The sequence below is a fragment of the Mesocricetus auratus genome, unplaced genomic scaffold (assembly GCF_017639785.1).
Source record: "Mesocricetus auratus isolate SY011 unplaced genomic scaffold, BCM_Maur_2.0 Super-Scaffold_100054, whole genome shotgun sequence".
In the NCBI taxonomy this organism is placed as follows: domain Eukaryota; kingdom Metazoa; phylum Chordata; class Mammalia; order Rodentia; family Cricetidae; genus Mesocricetus; species Mesocricetus auratus.
Genome location: NW_024429231.1, coordinates 3,160,645 through 3,178,585, shown reverse-complemented (window position 1 = coordinate 3,178,585; position 17,941 = coordinate 3,160,645). Strand labels below are relative to the sequence as shown.

At 53.4% G+C, this 17,941-nt stretch overlaps 1 protein-coding gene across 1 annotated transcript in view; it reads right to left on the bottom strand.

Moving 5' to 3' along the window:
• Otog (otogelin) overlaps positions 1-15,088 on the bottom strand; it is a 67,747-nt gene extending 52,659 nt beyond the window's left edge. Inside the window, exons 1-15 of the mRNA XM_040736065.1 lie at positions 14,992-15,088; positions 14,578-14,638; positions 14,391-14,448; positions 10,872-10,947; positions 9,997-10,089; positions 9,669-9,823; positions 7,508-7,626; positions 6,235-6,440; positions 5,313-5,443; positions 5,023-5,129; positions 4,370-4,479; positions 3,916-4,044; positions 2,818-2,926; positions 2,539-2,585; positions 1,921-2,066 (exon numbers count right to left, since the gene is read on the bottom strand). Of these exons, the coding sequence (XP_040591999.1) occupies positions 1,921-2,066; positions 2,539-2,585; positions 2,818-2,926; positions 3,916-4,044; positions 4,370-4,479; positions 5,023-5,129; positions 5,313-5,443; positions 6,235-6,440; positions 7,508-7,626; positions 9,669-9,823; positions 9,997-10,089; positions 10,872-10,947; positions 14,391-14,448; positions 14,578-14,638; positions 14,992-15,088 (1,644 nt within the window). The remainder of the gene's footprint in view (positions 1-1,920; positions 2,067-2,538; positions 2,586-2,817; positions 2,927-3,915; positions 4,045-4,369; positions 4,480-5,022; positions 5,130-5,312; positions 5,444-6,234; positions 6,441-7,507; positions 7,627-9,668; positions 9,824-9,996; positions 10,090-10,871; positions 10,948-14,390; positions 14,449-14,577; positions 14,639-14,991) is intronic.
• Positions 15,089-17,941: the final 2,853 nt, after the last annotated feature.

Below are 17,941 nucleotides of genomic sequence, written 5' to 3'. Positions count from 1 at the left end.
AAGGAACCTGCTACATGATTCCTGAGCAGGGCTTCACAGCTTCCAAGGTCATCTCAAACAAGGGAAGTCTGAGAAACCAGTCAAGAAGAGCCTGAGAGATGCGAGGTGCTGGGCCACGAAAACAGCACTGGGTGAACACCAGTGAAATCCAAGGAAGCCGTGCCTTAGCTAACGGAAACACATCCGCGTGGCTGGTTGTTTATAATGTGCCGGGCCATGTTGGATTGTATGGGAGAGGGCTCATGCTTGGGAGAACTTTTAGGACAGGACCTTTCTGGATGAAGTACGTCCCCAGGGGCAGGCGTTGACAGGTTATAGCTTCCGCTCACCTGTGGTCTCTCCCCACACCCCGCACCACCACCCTGCCCCTGTGTGTTTCTTGTGTGCAGTTGAGGTGTGATATCTTAGATTTTTTTTCCAGTTGCCTGCTGCCATGCTTCTCCCACCATTATGGAATCTGACTCTTCCATAAACCGCTATTAGCCATGGTGTTCCATCACAGCAATAAAAAAAGGAACAAATATGCATTAGATAACATAAGATGTTCAGGGAAATGGTGTATGGAATGAGTTATATCTTTGCAAGTACTCTAGCATTCTAAAATACAAAGTTAACTTTTAAAAGACTGTAAACAACCCACTGCATATGAGGTGGGTACCACAACTCTGCGACAATATCCAAACTTGGAGACGTGTAAAGATTGGTGTAGTCATGAAATCCCCAAGCCTCTAAGACAGCCCATCAGGTTTAAACAGGAGGATAGTAATGCTCTTGCATTAGCTGCTGTAAGAAGGAGATGAGTCAAAGTCTGGAGCACTGGGCCAATGTGTCATGGGTACCACCACCGCCTCCGTTACCGTGCCCAGCCCCCCCATCCTGGCCATCCCAGTGTGGTTGCTGTTCCAACATGATCAGCTCGCAGTGTCCGCCTCCTTGTGTCTGCATTTGTCTTTGCCGGGACACCTTTAGTCTAAGTGCCACCTCTGCCACGCGGCTGTCCCTGCTTTTCTAACACTTGGGGCTATTCTTCTGCTACGCCACTCGCCTTTATCTCAGATCGTGTTGCATATCACACCAGAGTGACCGGCCCTGTAATAAGCTGTGAGCACCCGAAAGTGGGTTGGGTGTGATCCTCTCTGTAGCCCTCACAGTGCTCAGCATGGAGTGGCACAGAGTAGGACTCCTGCAGGTTCATCATGCGAATAGAACCCCTGTCTTGAGGCACCAAAAAACTTGCAATCAAGAAGTTCTGTCCAGGGGGCCAGGGAAATGGCTCAGTGGTTAAGAGCACTGACTGCTCAACCAGAGGTCCTGAGTTCAATTCCCAGCAACCACATGGTGGCTCACAACCATCTGTAATGAGATCTGATTCCCTCTTCTGGCATAGATGAAAACAAAGCATTCCTATATATAAGATAAACAAATAAACAAATATTAGATAAAAGAAGTGCTGTCCAGAAATGAGGCCAGCAGGACAGGCTCCTGCTGGCCAGCTGCCTACCGGGGACATGGCAGACAGAGGGCTGGGCAAGGGACCCACAACCTCATGCACTCTGAGATTCCTGAGCTGCATGGATGGGAGAAGAGAACACTGCTCTGTGACTCAGGGCAGAAGAAGGCCAGCCTCAACGGGTTCTCAGTGTTTGATGAGTGAATTCATCGAACAAACACACCTTCCAGGCATGGAAAGAGTAAAAATCAACGACGCACAGAAGACCAAGAAAAGTTAGACACACTCTGGAGATTTCCTTAAAACAAGGCCCAGAAAGGGGAATGGACTCTCAGCCAGCAGAGGGCCTGAGCTCAAACTGTCTGGGGAGGCAGTTCTGTGTCCCAGAGAAAGCGGCAGCAGGCCGCTGGGGTCCTTCCCCTAGTTTCCGGACCTGTGGGAGGCTTATTTGAATAGAGGCCCAGCCTTACCAGGCCACACTGGGCGTTCTGCAATGTCACCGTAAAGGTGCCTGAGGAGCGGCTCTTGGCTAGGATGTACTGACACGTGGCAGGGAATGTGTACCGGCGTCCATCAAAGGTCGTGAAGTGGATGTCACCAGTCACCGAGCATTCCGCTGAGGGAGAAGAAGTACAACTTACTCATGGAAGTTGTCCACCCCGGGACCGTTCCTCTTCCCAGCTGGGGACTGCCTCAGCCTTGAAGATCCAAGCCTAGGTAGGACACCACCTCTGCCGTCTGGAATTGAGTAAGCTAGGGTAACTTCTTTCTGAGAGTCTGTTCAGGAGCAGGTTAGACACAGCCCTGCTGGAGTCTCCCTCTGAGGAGACACCAGGCCCTAGTCATGGAGCCCAGGCTCAGTGCAGCACCCCACATTCAGACAAGAGGTGCGCAGGACCCACTAACAACACGGCGGGCATGGGCCAGAGTAATCCCTTAAACCAGGCAAAGCGACATAGGAAATAAAGGCAATCAGGGTTAGCTGGGTGAACCTAATTCCCCCGACTGGGCATGGTCCCAGAGTGTCCCTCCCCAAACCTATGAGGCCAGGAGGAGATGGCAGGGTCTAAGGTCAGGGTCGGAAGTACCTGGGCAGACAGAGGCGCTGCACACCCACTTCCCCGCAGTACATGTACTGAAACAGAGATCCAGAAGTCACCTGCCTGTCCTCAGTGATGCCCCAGGCCCCAGCCCACAGCATCCCCTTTCTAACGTGGGCAGTAGGGAGCACTCCCCTGCCTCCGGGGATCTAATGACATCCCCTTGGATCAAGAGGCCGAGTGAGTGTCCCTTGCTTTTTCAGGGTTCCTCAATCCCGGGTCGGTCTGGCCTCCCCAGAGCCCTCCCTCCAAGCAGTGGGCACAGACCAGGCATTGCAGTCCTCTGTCACCACAGAGCCAGGCGGGCGAAGGGTCCCATGGAACTCACAGGGACACTCAGCCGGTGACATGCAGCCCCCATCCTCAAAGATCAGCCCTAGGGTGTGACAGCAAAGGCCCACTCACCACTTCCTCTGTCTGCCGGCCACTGGGCGGCATCCCAGGGCCTCAGGAAAGCAGCTCCATTAGCAGAACTCTCTTCTGAGCCCACTTTCAAATCCACTCCAAACCCTGGCTCAGGCAGGATGCGAACCCCCTTCTGGGCAGACTTTGCTCCACGTGTCACCCCAAATGCACACAGCCTAAGTTTCTCATCACCTCTCAAATCCTGCCATGCCGTCGGTCTCTAGCTACCTCCTCTGTGAGGCCATCCCTGGCCTCCCCACATTCCACGAATCCCCGAATCTCTCCTTTTCTGACCCCCTGAGCCAGCCTTCACCACACTGTACCCTAGGCTGGAGTGAAGAGCTGCACCGTCTGGAAGCACACTCTGTTCCTTAAAACAAAACCTGTCACCTTACTTTTTTTTTTTTTTGAGACAGGGCCCCATGTGGCCCAGGATGGCCTTGAACTCCTTATATCACTGAGGATAACTTAGACCGCCTGGTTCTCTTGCTTCCCCTCCTAAGTGCTGGTATTACAGGTGTGCACCCAGCTTCCGCAATGCCCGGATGGATCCGGGGCTTTGCACACTCGAGACAAGCGCTCTGCCCCCTGGGCTGCATCTCCAGCCCAGCTCACATGGTTTAATCTCACCCTCCCATCATGAACACACCATTAGACGCACGAAAAAGTAACAGCGGAGGATGCATGGGTGCTTAAGCAAAAATGTCCACGTGAGCGAATGAATGGCTTGTCTTCATCTGAGAAGCTCAGTCCAAATGAGCTCACATTCCTCGATGGGCCAAACTGCCAAGGAGCCAAGCTCCGCCCCGCCCCCACCCAAGCCAGTCACCCACTTATTGGTTAGTTGCTCCTTCATTCATTCCACAAACAGACATCCTCTGAGCCCCTGATTCCCACTCATCCATGCCAGGCCAGGAAGACACTGCCAAGCCCCCACCGCCCCCACACCCCACAGCAAACCATCGGGGCAGTAGCAGCCATCCACACAGGCGATCTCGCTGTCCACGCAGGAAGCACGGGACTGGCAGGAAGCCGGGCAGCAGGCAATGCACTCGTTGTAGACGAAGGCCTTCTCTTTGCAGGGCACAGCTTGGGAGGGAAGAGGGCTGTGGTCTGTCTGTTTGGCCAGCTCCCCACCCTCGCCCCTGGGCCTCCAGTCTCAGGAGGAGCATTTGGTGCCGAAGAGACTGGTGAAAGCTGGGGCGCTCTGAGAAACACCTTCATCTCACTTTGTAACTCCATCTCTTGACGCTCAGCCTTAGTGCCCCGTGTGTCACAAGGACAGAATCTCAGAGCTTAAGGCTCTGAGCCAACAGGACAGGGCATTGAGCTGAGGACTGTGGCTGCCACCCCCAGCGCTCATCAGAACTCATCCGAGCCCCTCCATGCCCACCCACCCATAGCCTGCGCCTACTGCATTGTGGGAGTTGGGTCCTCCAGCCCTGCAGAGGGCGCCCTGCCTGTGCGCATGCCCGGGCATATTCCATCAGCGCTCGGCACCAAGTGACATCATCGCCTCCTGATCTGTACAAGGAGAGTGGATGTGAGAAAGTCCAGCTTGTCACCAGCCCACCAGCCCATAGGCCCATGGTTCTCAACCTTCCTAATGCTGTGACCCTCATGTTGTGACCCCCAACTGTAAAAGTATTTTTCGTTGCTACTTCATAACTGTAATTTTGCTGCTGTTATGAATCATAATGTAGGTATATGTGTTTTACAATGGTCTTAGGCAAGCCCTGTAAAAGGGATGTTTGATCTCCCCAAAGGGGTCAGAACCACTGCCACAGACACTCTCAGAGCCTCAGGGCACCCCCTCTAGGAAGGCACCCTGCTACACAGAGCCCTAGACTTAAAGCAGGAAGCCTAGATTCAAGTCCCAGCATTGCTGCCAATTTGCAGTGTGACCCTGAACGAGGTGAGCTCCACATCCGGACCTCAGTTTAATGGGACAGCTGAATCCATCCGGCAAATGAGAATTTCAGAGTGTCGGCAGGCTACTTTGTGGGGGCCGAGAATTGTTAGGCTCAGTGGCTCACAACCCTGTACCACCCACCCCTGCACACTCACTGGCAGAGGTCGCTGGTGCAGCCGGCTGTGAAGGGCAGAGGGCTGACGTAGGCGTGGCAGGCATCGAAGGGAGGTCTCAGCAGAGCCTCGCACCGCTCATACACACCCTGGGTGGGGTAGAGGCGGGAGCTGGGCTAGGAGGGCAGCATGGCTCTCTGATTCACCACCCCCACAGGGAATCCCGACTTAAGCAAAAGGAAGGCAGAGAGCAAGAGGAAGGGGCCACCTTGGGCCCTTGCAACCAACAGCTCTACTGCGGGTGAGGGGGGCGGTCTCTCCAGGACACAAACCTGCATGGACGCTGGGCTCTGCTGCAGGCATGGTGGTCGAGGCAGAGAAGAAGTCCCGGGCCCTGGGGGGCTGTTGGGGGCTTGCTCCTGCCAGCTGTGCACAAACTCCCCTACGTCATCGGTCAGCTTCCCTGAGGGAAAACTAGTGTCGTGACGAAGTGTGTGACTGGGGGCTCTGAGCAGAAGCAGGTGACAAGGGAAAGCCATTTGGAGAGGCTGTCCTCCGATGCTCTCACCCTACTCTGGGTCCCAATGGAGCCGGTCTCTCGGAAGGGCTATTTCATCAGAAAAGATGAGTGTCCTAAAACGGGTACTGTCCCTCAACTGCTCCACACTTAACAGAGGTAACATGGTGTAGCCAAGAGGGCCGGTGCGCAAACTTGAACAAGTACCCACACCGCATCAGCCTCAGTTTCCCCATGTGCGGAAAAGGGAGCTAATCCCCAGGGAGATCGCTGCCAAGAATGACAGTTATAGGGTACTCAGCACATGGTGGAAACTTAAAAGGGCACCTTGACCTTCTGCCCGGGCCACCGTGGTACACCCTGAGCCTCACCTGTGCCCCTCACCAACCCGTCCATCAGAGAGACTTGAGCTCCAGCCCGGCCTTTTCTCTTTGCAGCTCTCTCTGGCCTTGATTCCTGCACCCTCTGGAAACCCGCCTAGCAGAGCGTGCAGCAGCTCTACACACAACCCCAGTTGGGGTTCTCACTATGAACTTTACGGTCGAGGAGAGACCCAGAACATGGCTGATATCATGCCTAACGTAACAGTTTTAAAAGCAAGCCCTTGTCTCCCATTCGGGTTTTCACTACCATGGACAACCGTGACATCAGGGGCCTGGCCAGAGCAACTGCTCCCATCCTGACTCAGACTCCATCCCCAGCCAAACACCCCACAAGGTACCTTCCCTTGGACTCACCATAGCTGGTTACCAGGTCATCCTGAGGGTCGGCATTGTTGTTCCCACACAGCCCATGTGTCCAGCCCAGGAACTCTGGGCTCATCTTGATGTAGACAGCAGAGGCACCATCCCAGGCCAGGGTGAAGGCTGACGGATGCCGTGCGATGACATAGCCAGCCAGCCGCTGCAGCTGCACACCCCCCACCGCCTGCGGCAGCTGGACCCTGAGAGCAAAGCTCAGGCTGCAGGGTATCCACACAACTTCCCACAGGCCCTGTTCTTCACCGCAGGGCCAGCCGCCCCTACCCAGTAACATGAGCTCTTTACGTCCCCATCCTCCAAGCTCCCAGAATTCCCAAGTGCACCAAAGTGCATCGGGATTCTTTTATCTTCAGAGGGTCTTTCAAAACCATAATGTGGTTGACAGGGATAAGTCTTAAAAGAATCAATCCACCAGCTCCTTTCTCCAGATGGGAGGGAGAGAGATAATATCATGGAAGGCTCTCACTTGACTGTGTTTCCAGAATAGGAAGAGTGGCAAGACAGGGGAGAGAGGGAGAACAGAAGGTTGAGGACGGAGAGGATCCCTACTATGCCTGCCCCTCTCAGTTTCGCAGCCAAGGGACCTGGAGTCTGGCAGCCCCTGCCCGGCTGACAAGAGAAACCAACCAGCCAGGGGTAGGTCTGAACACCCGCTTCACTTGCAGGAGAAACCCCTCAGGCCACAGCTTTGCTCTCCGCCCCAGGAAGCTCAGCACTAAGCTCCCAAGTCAGGGCAGGCTCCGGGCCTGGGTGCAGGGCGGAGGAGGAGGGCAGCAACTCAGGACATCAGACAGCAAAGAAGGAATGAGTATGGAGGAAGAGAACCAGAACAATTCAGACAGGAGCTCACTCTGGGGTCCGGTGGTCCCTAGGAATCCCTGATGATCCAGCACCATAACTGTCATTCAAAATGACCGTCTGTCTCAGAAAAGGCTAAGTACTTGTAAGTGTCTGTTCAGGGGAACTGTATGTGAACTCAAGAAAGATCTCTACTGGGAAACTCGCGGTTTTCTAGAAATTTTTACTGTTTTCCTAAAGATCTGTCAGGAAACCCACTGCATCTGATAGCTGCAGAGAACCCGAAAGCGTTCATCCATCTGCCAGTACCACAGGCTGGACACACACGGGCCAGGTGAGCACCTCTGCCTTCAGTGGGAAACGCTGTCTGCTCCCAGTTACAACTTCCCTGAAGCTTGACAGGGGCAGTTATCCTCTGCCCCATGTCAGGGAGGTGGAAGGGCACAGTTACCTTACACCTCCGTGGGTGACCTCCTTGGCCAGGCGGATCTCATGTTCACCCGAAAGGAAGAGGCTGACAGACCTCGGGCAGGTGTAGTGGGCAGAGCCACACTGTGGGTCGTTGTGTACCTGATGGGGGGTGGGGGCAGGGGTTCAGTCTGCAGCAACTGCCACAGGCCAGCCTGAGCTTCACTCCACCAATGTGGGGTGACTTGTGACCCCATATGCTGAACGCTTTCACGACCCTCCCCCTTGCCCCCCTCTAACACCGCCTGCATTTCAAGGCTGTCTGAGGAACAGAGAGAAGGGATGAAGGCCACAGGCACACAAGACTAGGAAAGAGCAAAGATGGGATTCTGACCCAGATCTAATCGGAGCCTTTCACAGATCATTGGGGCATCTCCAAGTTCCATCAAATCAAGAGGCAAGATACACGCTCACATTACCTCACACAGATGTGCATACTGAGACACACCCTGACACGTGCTCCCAGACGCTGTACACACACACCTATACCCCGACACTCCTGGCATGCAGAGACTCGCCCTGCTCTGCACACGTGCAGACCCTCCTACGCTGCATCTTCTCTGGCCCCATTCAAGAACCCACACTCTAAGGGCCATAGATCCAGAGGCCGGTGCAGGTTTCTAATGCTTGGAGAAAAGAGTCTCAAAAGCCACCTGCCATGGGTGGAAATACTCCCCAGCAGCCAAACTTTCCACTCCTTAGACATGGAGGACCAGCCTGAAGCCTCTTTTATTGAGAGGGGGAATCATGAAAGCCACTCTGTCCTAAGTTAGTGTTTTTCAAGCATTGTTGGTTTTGTTCAAGCAGTGTCTTACAATGTAACCCTGGCCGGTCAGGAACTCACCGTGTAGACCAAGCTAGCCTCAAACTCACAGAGATTCACCTGCCTCTGACCCTCAATCCCTCTGTTCTTATATTTAAGGTGTGTGCCACTACACCTAGATCAAGCATTTCTGACCATGACTCACAGAAAGAAATATCTATATACAAACAAAACAAAGTTCTTTTACATCTTCATTATCAATGAGGATGTGTGTGTGTGTGTGTGTGTGTGTGTGTGTTTCATTCTTTTTCTGATGCAGGGTGTAACTCACTATAGTGACTAAATAACTCACTCATGATACACCTATGACCCGATTACAGAAACTCTGATAGACAGAGACATAGGAAGTAGCGCTTGTCATGGCGCTTAGACATCCCGGACATGACAGCCAGCCAGGAGAGGGATGACCCTGTGTGAGCACTATGACTCCTTAACCCTGTCCCCGCCACCGCGACTCACATCCAGTCATGGTGCCCTCATCAGAAATGCCTGTCAGATCTGCTGGACACCAGGTCTCACACAGCATTTGGGTGTCCGACAAGCTTTGATTGGACATTCATCTAGGTTCAGGGAACAAGTCCCAAAGACACGGTCTGGCCCTGAGAGGCACCATGTAGGAGAGGACACAATTGACATAAGACACCTGAGAGGGGGACTTCCACCCAGAGTGTCTCCCCTGCCGCTTGGGATGTCAGGAGACATAGGAAGGCTCTCAGAGAAAGTGTGCTCAGGGTCCCCCAAGACTCCCACCGTCCTCTCCAAGGCACTGTACTCCTCCTGAGCATGAGTGTTTCTCTATCTAGAAATCCTCCCATCACTCCCCCACTTCTCTGCTTTTGGATACCTCCAATGAGTCTCCTCTTCTATCTCAATAAATGTCACTTCTTACAAGAAATCTCTGTCACTGCCATCTTCACAGCAGTCCAGATCAGGTGTCCAGGACACTGCCTTTTAGGCTTTGACACTTTACCACCGCAGCTCCAAGCTGCACGTGGAATAACTCGTGTCATTTGCGGTGGTTTCTCTATTAAAATGAAGTTCCTCAAGGACAAGATGTCTGTGCTGTTGTCCTGAGGGCATCCCACCATGAAACTCTGTACTCGGAAAAAGGGAACGGTATGCACCAAGGATGCTGACTAAATGAACGGCCAGGGGCAGCCAGGGGTGACTGGGTATGCTAGGGCTGAGACAACGTGGCTCCTTCTAGGAACATAGCCCCGGGAGCTGGGAAAAGTGATAAAGGAGGGTCCTAGTCTTCCCCAGCTCCCAGGACCTGGCGAAGCCTTCATGGACCAGCAGGGAAGGAGAGAGGAGGTCTCACCTGAATGGAAAACCTCTGACCCTCAGGTTCGTGGTGTCCCACCAGCATGTAGCTGCCCTTTCCAGAGAGATAGTAGTACAGGCCATCAAAGGTCTCCACGTGGTACTGCCCCCAGGACCGGCAGATGCTGTCCCGCTCAGGGCCAGCGTTATACACTAAGACAGGGGAAAGTGAGCCTAGATCTGTATGAGCACTGTGCTGGAGACAGGCAGATCCCAGATCTGACAGGGCCACCTCTGTTCCCCAGGCACGGCACTACATTCAGATCTTGGACCTACAGCTTCTCCGCACCGGTGGTCCCTCCTGGGACTGGAGAGATCAGACCTACCCAGCTGGCAACGAGGTCCAGTGGCATTAAAGCGTCTGCAGTCACAGAGGGCAGGGTGCACACACTCGCCCCCATTGAAGCAGGAGAACAAGTCTGTAAGGGAGACACAGGGCCGTTACCCACTGCACTAGACCCACAGAACCAAGACATGCTCCTCCTCCCAGGAGGCACCAGGGCAGTGAAGCCCCTGCCCCAACCAGCCAGCCTGATGGGGACCACAGGATTGCATAAGGCCACAGCACAGTCCATTTTCTGATGGGAACTCAGGGTGCTGGCTTAGAGCATCGGCCTTCAGTACGCATGAAGTGGCCCTGAGGCCACTTGACCTGGGACTTCAGCTCCCTAAGCTAAGGCAGCAAGAATGTGAAGGCTCTGAGGGGAGCAGGGAGAGACTGCCTCGAGATCTGTTCAAGGACCAGAGGCCAAAGTGTGAACCAGGATGGGCGTGTGAGCACAGGAGAGAGGATGACCAGAGATTAGGAGGAGACAGAGTATGGCGAGGAATGGAGTCACGGGCAGGAAACACACATGGGACTCTTATAGGGGCAGCGCAGATATGGGACATGGGACCAGACATAAGGGCTGGGGCGATGTGTGTGGGAAGGCCTCAGATATTAGAGAGGTGAGGAGAGAGACCACAGGAATTAACACACGGAAGTTCTGTCCCACAGGAGGTAGGAAGCAAGACCAGGAGTGTGAGGGAAGGCGAGGGGCCAGCCATCAAACAGGCGGCAATCTCGTGGGGCAGCGGGCAGGAGCCAGGCCACACAGAGAGGCCCTGCAGGTCAAGCTGGGGAAGACAGGAAGAAAGGGGCTCCCAAGTGGTAGCTCCCCAGACTCTGCTATGCGCGGGCCACAGGGAGGGCTCAGCTTACACGGTGGTGCACACTTGGCCCGGTGGAGCCGTCTTTCCCACGAAGACATGGCCGCTGCATCTCCAGCTCCGGCCTCCTTGTGGGAACAGGGAACAGGTAGTGCTGAGCCCCAGAGCACTCGACTCCGTGTCTTCTTTCTCATCATCTAAGCGTGCCCACGACGAAGCCCAGCTCCCAGCAGAGGACTCAGGACAAGCTCCCCCACCCCGCCTTGGCAGGTGAAGTCTGACCTCCTATCCACCAGGTGCTCACACCACCCGAGAAGTCCTGACCAATCCTTTGTCAGCCACGTTCTCATCCCACTTTGGGCCCTGCTTCCCAGGATGTCCCCAGAAATTCTTATGTGGCCCTGGGAGTCCTCAGGGAGACTGGGAAAGGGTGTATGGAGGGGACAGTCGCCACCCACCTCCCATGGCCCCCGGACAGCTTCTAGTTAATCACAACCGTTGTAATCGCAGCCATCATGCCACTTCCCCCACAACTTCTAAGCCCTCGCTACGATCAGGGGACAGCCAAAGCTACAAAGCGCCAAAGCCATTTCCTGGAAAATTCTTGGTTTTACTGTATTGACACTTAGCCAAAGATAACTCGAACTCCTGACCCTCCTGCCTCCTCTCCCAAGTATTGGAATTATGGGCGTACACTGCCACCCCTGGCTTGGGGAATTCTTAAATCCTGTCCAAATAACTAGTCTTCAGGAGCAACCAGGGGTTTGTAATCATTTTTGTCATGAACCCCTTTAACAATCTAGTGAGGCCTGTAGTGGCACCTTTTCACAAAATCGTGTAAATACATAAGATTTTACATTTTAATGTAAATATAAAAATGTCTTATTGACGTGGGCTGGGGTAAAACTGTACATCTTTAAGAGCAGCAAACATAAATGCCATCTGCTGGTGAGAGAAAACGTCTGTGGCTTCCATCGGTAATTGGCACTGCTGATATTCTTGTAACTACAGTGGCAATAATCAAAACTAACCCTCACTTGGTGTCAGAAATAACAATATCTTTTTCCTCAGCCTGGTTCACTTGCCTCCTGGTTATACCTCTAGTGCCCTGGAGACCACCTGAGTTCTGCAGAGGCAGGTGGATGTCTGTGAGTTCAATTTCAGCCTAGTCTATATTGTAAGTTTTAGGCTAGCCACAGCTACAAAATAAGACTTTGACTCAAAAAAAAAGAAAGGAAGGAGGGAAGGAAAGAAAGAGAGAAGGAAGGAAGGAAGGAGGGAGGGAGGAAGGAAGGAGGAAGGAGGAAGGAAGAAAGGAAGGAAGGAGGGAGGGAGGGAGGAAGGAAGCTTAGCTACTAACCTGGGACCCATCCCTACTCTCTTAGACCAGGCACTCTGGATGGAAATCCTCAAAGTGTCCACAATATGTGGGCCTCAGTCTCCCAGCTGCTGTATAGGGAGACCACTGCCAGTCCTTTTAACTCTGCAGTAACAGAGGCTTTCTGCCTGTGTTACCTGGTCTAGATGCTCAGGACCTGTGCTGGCTAGTTTTATGCCAATTTGCTACAAGCTAGAGTCATTTGGGAAGAGAGACTGCATTGAGAAAATGCCCCCATAAGATTTCCCTGCAAGCAATTCTGTGGGGGAATTTCTTGATTGATGACTGATTTGGGAGCGCTAAGCTCACTGGAGCGGTGTCACCCTGGGTGGTCTTGGGTGGTATAAGACAGCAGGCTGAGCAAGCCATGGGGAGCAAGCCAGGGGGCAGCATCCTCCACGGCCTCTGCTTCAGCTCCTGCCTCCAGCTTCCTGTCTTGAGTTCCTGCCTTGACTTCCCTCAGTGATAAGCTGTGATGAGTTGTAGATGAAATAAACCCTTCCTCCCCAAGTTGCTTTTGGTCATGGTATCTTATCTTTGCAATAGAAACTCTAAGGCAGGACCCTTCTCAGTGGAAAAGGGTCAAGCTGCCTAGCCAGGAAACCAGCAAGGTAGACACACTGCCCACTGGGAATGAGGTGTTTGGATGTAAGAGTCATTGTCTCTGTAAAGATGCACAGACTTCTAGAGTCCCGTGGGCAGAGAGCCAGGCCTGGCTCCAACAACACTTTGATGTAACTGCCCACTGTGGGCTCCCAGAAAGTCAGCTTCCCTATCTATGCAAAGAAAGCCCTTCGACTTCCACTTTTCAACTACAATTGTATAGGACTCTGATCCTGAAGCCTGGAAAAGCAGGCCAACGAGAAGAAGAACACGTACTGGACAGGGGCATGCTGTCTCTGCCTATGCTGGGCTTCTGCCTGCGCCCAGTCCTGAAGGGCAGAGCACAGGGGCAATTCTTATAGTATAAATTATTCCCCCTAACTCGCTGACCCAAGGGCAGCTCTGAGCTGGACACGGCTGAGGGTCAAGCCTTCCGAGGGAACTTCATCATAGGTGGGCTAATGTGTACGCGTCTACGGTAATAGAAGAAAGACGACCACAGTGTAAGCCAGGACTAGAAAGAGAATCTGAGCCATCCAGTCCAGAGACCAACAAAGTTTGCCAAATGGACCTTCAAAAGCAGAGGAACCCAGGAGGGTGTGTGCCAGGGGATGGATTGAGTGTGGTGTGTGTGTGTGTGTGTGTGTGTGTGTGTGTGTGTGTGTGTGTGTGTGTGTGTGTGGTGTGTGTGTGTGTGTGTGTGTGTGTGTGTGTGTGTGTGTGTGTGTGTGCCTGTGTCTGTCTCTCCTCTCTTTTCTATTTGTGTGTCTGTGCATGCATGTGTGTGTGTGTGTGTGTGTGTGTGTGTGTGTGTGTGTGTGTGTGTGTGTGTGTGTGTGTGTGTGTGTGTGTGTGTGTGTGTGTGTGTGTGGTGTGTGTGTGTGCCTGTGTCTGTCTCTCCCTCTCTCTTTTTCTATTTGTGTGTCTGTGCATGCATGTGTGTGTGTGTGTGTGTGTGTGTGTGTGTGTGGTGTGTGTGTGTGTGTGTGTGTGTGTGTGTGGTGTGTGTGTGTGTGTGCCTGTGTCTGTCTCTCCCTCTCTCTTTTTCTATTTGTGTGTCTGTGCATGCATGTGTGTGTGTGTGTGTGTGCGCGCGCGCACACGCGCGTGTGTACACGTGAGGGTGTGCAGGTCAGAAGACAGCTTCAAGTGCCCTCCTCAAGCTTTGTCCACTTTCTGGCTTTTGCTCTTTGACCAGTCTTTCCCTGTAGCCCCAGCAGGTGGCCCAGTTTTTGCCTTGTCTCCCAGAATTGTCTTCATGGGGCGCAGCACAGGGTACGGAGAGGGCCTGAGGTAGGATTTCAAGCTTTCACGGCTGGACAGGCACGAGAACACCACTTTCTGAAACCCTCACCTGCTGCCTGCTGTCCTCTGGGGTGGACAATAGCAATAATAAACAACAAACAAAACAAAAACACTAGGGACCCAAGAGACCAGGAAAAGAGAAGCAGATGGATTTCATGAATTTGCACATTCAGATACCAGGAGTGTTTGCTCTTCTCTGAATAACCCCCAAGAAAGATCTTTGGTTACCTCAGGCCCAGAAAGAAGCCGCTTGCCCAGCAACGCTCCCTCCCCAGCATCTCTTACCTGACCTTCTATCGCTGCTGTGACATCTTCTGCAAGGGACATCTCCTGGTAGCTGTGACTAGATGGGTAGGTGGGGATTTAGCAGCAGACATGCTTCCATTTGCCCCGAAGCCCAACCCCCATATGCTAAGCTCCTGGGGTCATTTGTGCTGAGAATAAGGGTGAGGCGGTGGACAGACAGACTCACCTGGGCTCAGGAGCGGGCTCCCGCTGCAGCTCCGTCCTGGTTTGCCATGTACGTGTTGATGCTGAGGAGGGACGATATTCTCCACTCCAGGCAAGCCCCTTTGCCGGGGCCTCCTACTGTGTTCTCCCACTGGCTGGGAAGCCTGACCCCTATAACCCAGCAGTGCCTGCACCCCACCCCCAGCGTTCGCAAGTCCTTTCTCAGCTCCCAGGACTCTCCAGAAAAGGTCTCCCTCTTTCCTTCTACTCCTTGGGCTCTCTCTAGTGCTCCACCTTGGGTCTCTTCTCAACTAACTTAGAGCCTTCTGGGTCCCAGGCAAGGCTGTCTCAATATCTACCTCCCCTCACTGGTCTCTGCCCCCCCCTCTCCTGCCCACCTGTTCCCCTAAACATTGCCCCAGACACCCCTTCTCACCCTGAAGCTGCACCAGCCTGAGCTCCGCAGCAGGCCCGACCCTGAGCAGACAGAAGCAAGCAAAAAGCAAGCGTAGTCTGGGGCCTCGGGCTCCCATCAGGGCGCCAGGGAGCGGGAGAGCCTCACGCAGGGCTCTGCTCCTAGGTGGCTCTCACCTCCACTGGCAGCCGAGGTCCCCTCAGACACTGCAGCTCCCTCAGGCCCTCCTCCCAGGCACTTGACTCCTCCCCAGGCTACAGCGACAGGACTGCCCAGCTCATTACCATAAGTTAAGAGCCAGGCTACAGCCCAGCCTCTGACCTTCCCAGCGCAGGGGTGATCCCTGAGGAAGCCAGGAGGAACCTGTGCAGACCCCAGTTCCCTCCCCTGGGTCCTAGAAGCCCCTAAGAGCAGATATTCCGGTACAGTCTGGCGCTGCCCACACTCTCTTTTAAAGAGGGCTACATTGAGGCCTGGTGTTATGATAAAGCTTGCGGGGGACCTTGGCGGATTCCACGGCAGGCCAGGGTAACCTAGACAGAAGGACAAACATGCCGGGCAGACAGATTGAGTGAGAAGTTTTCTTAGAAAGGGGAGGGAGGGGGAAGGAAAGAGAACAGAGGTAAAGAACACAGAGACAGAGAGGACAGAAGAGAAGAGGGAGTCGGGAAAAGTCCTGTCTGCCCCAGGGGAACAGCGGGAAAGCGGGGGAGAGGGCAAAGAGAACTGGAAAGAGCCTAAGTGGATGGGGGAGGGGTCCTTTGCACCTTCCTGCAGACTATGCAATCATGGAGCCCTGGGCTGACCAGGGCACTGCCTGAGTGCATTCTGCCAGGTGACAGGGGCAGGCCAGCATAGTGCCTGAGTACTTACACCTGGGGCATGGCTCCCAACAGTCAGTGATAGAGAGAGGGCTTGGGCTCACAGCTGCCCGCTCTGCCTCCATCCGGGTCCCGGGACACCATCCTATGCTCAGTAAGGGCTCAAACGGGGGAGGCCATGCCTTAGTCCTCAGAATGCCAGTGCTGGCTCAGGAAATACTGTGTGTGACCAAAGTGCTTTGTTGTCCCCATCAAGGCCAGAGTGATGACAGCTTTGGTTTTATGAACAAGAGGTATGTTGTGTTCAGGAAGACTTGGCCCCTCACAAACCCCTGGGTAGGGGTATGATTCGGAATGCACACATTCATTTGGCAGATCTGTTCTGCGGCACTTACAGTTCTAAACATATGGTGGCTAAGCTGGCCTCTTTTACTTTAACGAAAGTAGGTTCTTCAAAAGACACCGGCTGAGAGTCAACGAGAGAGTCCTGCAGACACAGTGGCCGCAGAGCAGAGGTATGTGTGCAAAGGGAACCAGGACCCAGTGCCACACTAAAAGCCAAGTAGGGAGTAGTTTTAAAAGATGGCTTGGTCACAGGAAAGAAAGGTCAGGTGGCTATGGGCTGGGTCCTGCTGGGCAAGGACGTTCTTTGTTCTGGGTTCTAAATATGAAACCAACAGCCACATGACATAAGAACTGCAGAAGAGGCTGGAGGAATGGCTCAGTGGTTAAGACCACGTGTTGCTCTTGCAGAAGACTGGGGCTCGGTTCCCAGCACCCACAAGGCATACTACAACTGTCCATAACTCTAGTTCCAGGAACCCTCGTCAGCCTTCACAGGCACCAGGCACATACACAGTGTACTACTTATATGCAAGAAAAATACCTATATACACACACACAAAAAATAAATGACTAGACTTTCAAAAGGAAGGAAGGAAGAGAATCAAAGAGAGAGGACTATATCTTGTGTGGTCTTCTCTGGACGGGTAAACGCTCACAGTAGTCTCTCTGACTTACCTAGTAAATAGCAAAGAATCTTGGTTTACATTAACTGTCAACTGGACACAAGGAGAGGCTTGACTGAGGAACTGCCTGGGTCAGACTGGCCTGCGGGCTAGTCCATGGGGATTGTCTTAGTCATGAACTGATGCAGGGCTCAGTCCACTGCGGGCAGTTCCATCCTTAGACAAGCGGTCCTCGGTTTTATAAGCAAACTAAGCACGCGTCGGGGAGTGAGCGAGCTGGAAAGTTTCCGCTTCAAGTTCCTACTTGGGTTCCTGCCTTTACTCCTGTCAACAATGGATGTGACCTGGATGCCTAAGATGGGACAGCCCTTTCCTTCCCCAAGTTGCTCTGCAGAGTGTTTTCCTCAGCCCCAGAATGAAACTGTATCAGAAGATGAGAATACAAATCGTATTTTCCAAGTTATTTCCCCAGACACAATGTATACATTAATCTAGGCCATAATTTAGCCCCATGAAAACAGCCTGCTTGCTAAACCCTGGCACTTGAAAGAGGGATCTGAAGACCCTTCTGGTTTCTCTGGAGTTACAGCTGTAAGTGCCTGCTTGATCTGGGTCTCCTTGTCCATCCCTTAATGCGGCGTGAGCATGGGGGCAGGTACTCTATTAAAGACCTGCACAAGGCCCCAGGCACACCAATGACTGCGTGCTGGGTTACTTCCTGTTTTGTTGGGACAGAGCAGTTAGGGGAGCCAGGGGTGAAAGTGAACCAGTGTCCGTCCCCCCCTGTCCCCGTCCCCCCCCCGTGGATCGCAGTCAGACCAGCCTGGCCCCCAAGAGTTTTTACGCTAGGAAACAGGGTGGAAGAGGCCTGGGTGAAGCCTAGCAGAAGGTGAGATGGGAATGGAGTAAGGGGGGAGGGGGAGGGGGAGAGGGGCTCAGGAAGGCCATGGCTTCTCCCTGTGTGTCCACCACCGACGCGAAGAGACGCCAATGCCACCACAAAAAGTTCCAAACCTCAGCAAGATGCATTGGGCCAGGTTTGTGATCCCAGCACTTGGGAGGCAGAGGCAAGGAGGATCAGGACTCAGGGCCAACCTCCTCGGCTATGTATTGAGTTCAAGGCCTGCCTGGACGCCACGAGACACTCTTTCAAAAAGAAAAGGAAGTTCCAAACTATCGCCC